At 34.8% G+C, this 5,425-nt stretch overlaps 1 protein-coding gene across 1 annotated transcript; it reads right to left on the bottom strand.

Moving 5' to 3' along the window:
* Nucleotides 1-361: 361 nt before the first annotated feature.
* On the bottom strand, nt 362-5,201 carry LOC127795911 (uncharacterized). Its single transcript, XM_052327890.1, has 6 exons — nt 4,918-5,201; nt 4,125-4,187; nt 3,883-4,003; nt 3,640-3,743; nt 814-945; nt 362-707 (listed from the first exon to the last, which is right to left on the bottom strand). The coding sequence occupies exons 2-6, from the start codon at nt 4,125-4,127 to the stop codon at nt 681-683; spliced, it is 387 nt and encodes a 128-aa protein (XP_052183850.1). The 5' UTR covers nt 4,128-4,187; nt 4,918-5,201; the 3' UTR covers nt 362-680.
* Nucleotides 5,202-5,425: the final 224 nt, after the last annotated feature.

Here is a 5,425-nt window from a genome sequence, read left to right on the forward strand (position 1 = left end):
AACTCTTATTAGAAAATAAAATATTATTTTTATTGTTTTATACTTTATGCTATGATTAAAAAAACATCTTTTTTGATGTTTCAATTTTTTTTAAACAAATGCTATAGTTTTTTAAAACATAAAATATTAAAAGACATTTTTAAGACTGAAGCGTAGAGCACTTGGCAATTTTTTATTGAATGATTCAACTTTTTTTAGAGAATAATTTTTTTTAAAAAAAAAATTAAACTCTATGCTATGATTAAATCACATCTTTTTTTATGTTTCTAATTTTTAAAAAAAATAAATGCTATAATTTTTAAAAACATAAGATGTTAAAAGACATTTTTAAGACTGAAGTGTAGCGCTTGACAACTTTAGATGCCATGATAAGAAACCGAGCATTTCTCAATTAAGCAGCAATCCTAGGCATTATATCAGCACACCATCAAAGCAATCCCCCATTACCACAGTACAACAAATACAGAGATGGATTTTAAGGATCATTGACCCTGACCCTCACAAAATTAGGACACACATGCTGTTGTTTCTCAAATTCAATGATAAAATCACAAGTATTTGTAGAGAGTAAAACAAGAGCTCTCCTCCTAGTAGCACAACAGCTTCATCAGTCAAAGCCTCCAAACGGACAACTCCCACGTTCAAGAGGCCCATCACACTGAAATTCTTCTTCATTCCTTTTATATTAGAAGCTTCTCAATGGCTTCCTGTATTTCGCCACCGCACCCCCCCAACAAAAAAAGAAAAAAACAGAAACACTTAGATTGCCGGCTCCAATTCCAAACCACGGGATAAGAATATAAAATAAGGTACCTTAAGTTGTTGTATTTGGAATTTTAACTGGCTTCCCTCATTGCTCGTCACAGAACAAGCTATGACAGGTCTTGTCACGCCGCATGCTCGGCCAAGTGCTTGCTTTGAAGGGATGAAGACGTATGGCACGTTCTGCCAAATGCAAATATAATAATAGACTACATCAGTATGCATTGACTATTTGAAACAAGTCAAACTATAACTACCTGACCTTGTTTGATCCCCCCCCCCCCCCCCCCCCCAATAACAATATGGTAAACTCCTGATAGAATTGTAACACCAACACTAACAAAAATTGTTCGGAAGTATCATGAAAGATCAGGGACAAAAATGAAAAATCTATTTATTGAATAAGAAATATCAAAGTTAATAATTCTCCAAGGTGTTTTACAGAGAATTTTATCAAAGCTTTTACGCTTTTTGTGTTAAAAGTATTACTCTTTATCATTGTTAGTTTTAACCACAGATGAGAGACAGCATATGGTTACTTTAGGTAGCAAACATACATTGGGCTATAACCCTCTTTTTGTTGTGCATACCTACACCCTCTTTACAACATCCTATACAACTCAAGTGCAGTGAAATATGGACTTGGGCCACTGGACACCCAAATATAGTGCTAAATTTGCAAGGTATCTCACATTTTCACAAACAAATGCAAGTAAAAAGAATTGGTCCAAGATCAAAGGTTCAAGATTCAAACATGAAATATTAGAACTTTGACAGACAATTTTACAAAGGTGGTGGATATGATGATAAGGATACAGAAAAGAAATTAATATTATTTATCTCTAAAAGATGAAATAAATTGGTGAGAAGGCTAAAATGTTGATTGAGTTAAAATATAAACTTTGATACTTAAGAAAAAAAGTATACAAGGAATGATAGGGGAAAAATTATGAAGGAGACTTTAAAGACGAGGTAATAAATATGAAGACGTTAAAAGAAAGTTATTCTAAAAGAAAACCTCTAGATAGATATTGTTATTGCATATGCACCACAAGTTGGATTAAGAGCAATAAAGATAAAATTTTGAGAGAAATAATTGGGGTTTGTTGCAAGGAAGTAAGAAGATAAAATATCATTATAGAAGCAGACTTGTATGATCAGGTGAGCAACACAATGAATGATTTTAGAGAAGAAAATAATAAAGAAATAGTTATTTTAGATTTTCGCACAATATGTGATCTTCTCATTACTAGTACCATGTTCAAGAAGTATGAATATTTGATCATATATAAAAAATGGTTTATCAAACCACCCAATATATATACTTCTTATGAGGTTTGCTTATATTATAAAAATCATAAAGTTATACCAATAGTATTACACCACTCAACATATGCTTATGGTGAGAAGTTATGCCAATCGTAAAGTTTATATTTTATTCCGTTTTAAAATCTCCTTGAAAGCTAATAGACAATTGTTATTGAATGACCATAAGACTAGCTAATTAGGTAGTTAAAGTATCAAAATGTACAAATTATGAGCACAACTTATCTGAAAATGTTACAATACATCACCATACAGGAAAAAACATAATTAAAAAAATATGCATAATAAAGTTAGAATAAAACATATTGAAGATCAAATAAGTGAGTATAAAATTTTCAACCGGCCTGGCCAGCGGGGAGGGTTAGGGGTTCCAACATGCCTCAACATCCATCACAATTCAGCTTCCTCAATTAGAAAAATAACAATTTATCATTATTAAACCAATTTTTCCAACTCTTTTGAATATAACTTGAATACAAACATGCCCAAAGAATTTGCAGTATCAGGAAGTTCACTTACCATATTAAACAACAGTACACTTAAAGGCAGACCAAAAGTGGGTACCTGCCTAACATAGCCCAAATACTAGACAAAAAATTCATTGCAATAATTAGTGCAACTAATACTAACAAAAAATGGCAGCATCAACACCGATAACAACAAAACAAAGCAGGACAGAGCAAGTAGGAGAGATCAGATTCATGTATGTAATCCCAACTCCTCAAAATTCACTGGATGATTGCCTTCCGCTACATACAAAAATACAAAGAGACTCCTAGTTCTAGAGCGAACATAGTTCAATAGCACTACATCATTATCTGGCAGGGATAAAACCTTTGGACTTGGTCCCTGCCTGATAGTCCAACTCCAGATTCATTAATCACAAACCTATAACATAACTACAGCTACAAACAAAATATAGTTAAGCAGCATTACTCGATCACTTTGCGGGGGGTCAATACCTTCAATGAGGCCCCAGCTAACAATCCAACCCCAGATTCATTGACCCACAAACTTTGTATTTTTGCAATGAATACAAAGTTTGACTTGGGCATTCGAGAGGCCCTTAACTCTCTAGAAAACTAAATCCAAAATCAGCCTCCTCTCCTACAATTTTCTCTCCTCCTTATATTTTCCCCTCCTCCTCCTCTAACCAAATTTGGATTCGCACCTACTGATTTGTTACACAAACCAGCGATTTCCAAGTCTACCCCTCCGCACATGGCTGGCTGTTATGCTAGCCAGCCAATTTACTCTCCTATCCCTGCGCCTTGGATCATCTTTGGTACATCCAATGGACCGGGGCCTATCACAAACCCATAACCTAGAAGTTACCCCGTACAATAACTATAAGTCCAAACAAATTATCAATGCAACTGCAAATAGAACAACTTCAATCACCAAATCTGCAATTGCTAATATAACAAAATAATCATCAATCTCGCCAAACATACACCAGCCAACAGACCAATTTTCCATACCAAGAATAACCAAATATAACACATACAAAAATAGATAGAAGTTTTTCTATGCACACACATCCACCGTTACCTTATCTTCAGCAAGTAGAGGAAGATGGAGAAGAATCTCAAGCGGCTCCGTGTCCGCTGCCATCACAATAAATTCTGAAATACCCCTGTTCAGTGTCTTGGTTGCTGAAAGCACAGGGAAAAAAAGTAATTCAGAGGCAATACAAACAAAGTAAACATAGATACATATAACATAATATATACATAAATGTGAGTGAGTGAGTGCGCGCACGCGGGCGTGTATAAAGATGCAATAAGTAATCACCTTCATTAGCGCCCTTTTTGAGCTGCTTGTAGTTGGCAGCTTGTTGAACAAGGTCCAGTATCGTTATTGTGAGCTGTGCATCTGCCAATGGGTATGCTTTAGGGTTTACAGCTTCTCCTGTCTGCATTTACAATATACATGCACACATTCACAAACAAACATCAAATCCATGTCACAGAAAATCAATCCGAGTACTGCAAAATGAGATTGAAGCCAGAAAACGAGAGACAAAGAGAGATTACCATTTTTTCTTGTTAATTGGAGCAGAACAGAGCAAAGAGGCTAGGGTTTTTCACTTGAACGCCCTGAAAATAATTATTGGATACAGGGGTTATATATGTGCGTGGGTGGGGCAAAGCGTTGAACTTTCATAGAGAAAATGAAGTCATATATAGGGTCGAGCTCAAATGTTTGTTCAAAAAAACCTAATAATCAACCTCATAATCAACAAATATCAAACCTGATAATCAACAAATAATTTTAAATCATACCAACCTGATAATCAACAAATATAACATCAACATGATAACCAAGTAATAATAACTTCACAAATTACAATAAACATAATATTGTTCACCATGCAATGAGAAAATCAAGTTACTTGTCTAGTGGTTTTCAAAATACAACATAATCAAAAATTACAACAAAGATGCTTTCAATTGAACTTCAAACTAGCTGGCTTCAAATATCAACCTGCAATTTGAAATTGCAATATTAAAAGCCATGTAATTTCATATAATTTTCTTATTGGACTTTAGAGTGTTGGATTAAAAGCCATGTTCACTGAATTTCACTAAAACAGTAATAAGAACCCATATCTACCAAAACTAAATCCACTTATCCAATTGACTCCAACAGCCTAGTTTTCCAACACAGTATGCATATGGACAGGAAATATAAGCAATAGACAAAAACTCAACAATAAATAGCAGTATGCATAGGGACATGAAATATAAACAATAGACAAAAACTCAATAATAACCTATTTCATAACAAGAAGCATAGAAAATATTGGCATGGTATTCAAAAAATAACCACTAAGAGGAGGCTGTGCGGCGGCGGCAAAGAGGGAGGGGATGTGCGGCGAGAGGCGGCAGAGAGGGATGATGCAGCGGCTATAGGCGACGGCCCTGCAGCGACAAGCTTCAGAAAGGGCGGCGGAGAAGGCGACGCCTTTCTTCTTCTATGAAGCCGGCGGCAAGAGTCGGTGGAAGCGAGAGGCTTCGGCGCAGCGGGAGAGGTTGTGCCGCTGTGGGTCTTCTTCGTTCTTCCCTCTTCAATACGCAGTCAGCCAGTCAATTGGAAGCACAAATTAGGGTTTCTACAACACTAAGTCTTTATAGGGTGTGTTTTACAATTTATAATATATATAAAACATACAAAATTTTAATCTGCATAATACTCAAAATATATACGATTTTTTATATATTTTAAATAATTACTATTGTTTTATAATACCATTATTTATGTATATATTGATGTAATATTACACCATTAATACTAGACTTATTTAAAATTAATAATAATTCGAATGGCTATTATT

The sequence above is a fragment of the Diospyros lotus genome, chromosome 2, assembly GCF_014633365.1.
Source record: "Diospyros lotus cultivar Yz01 chromosome 2, ASM1463336v1, whole genome shotgun sequence".
Lineage (NCBI taxonomy): Eukaryota > Viridiplantae > Streptophyta > Magnoliopsida > Ericales > Ebenaceae > Diospyros > Diospyros lotus.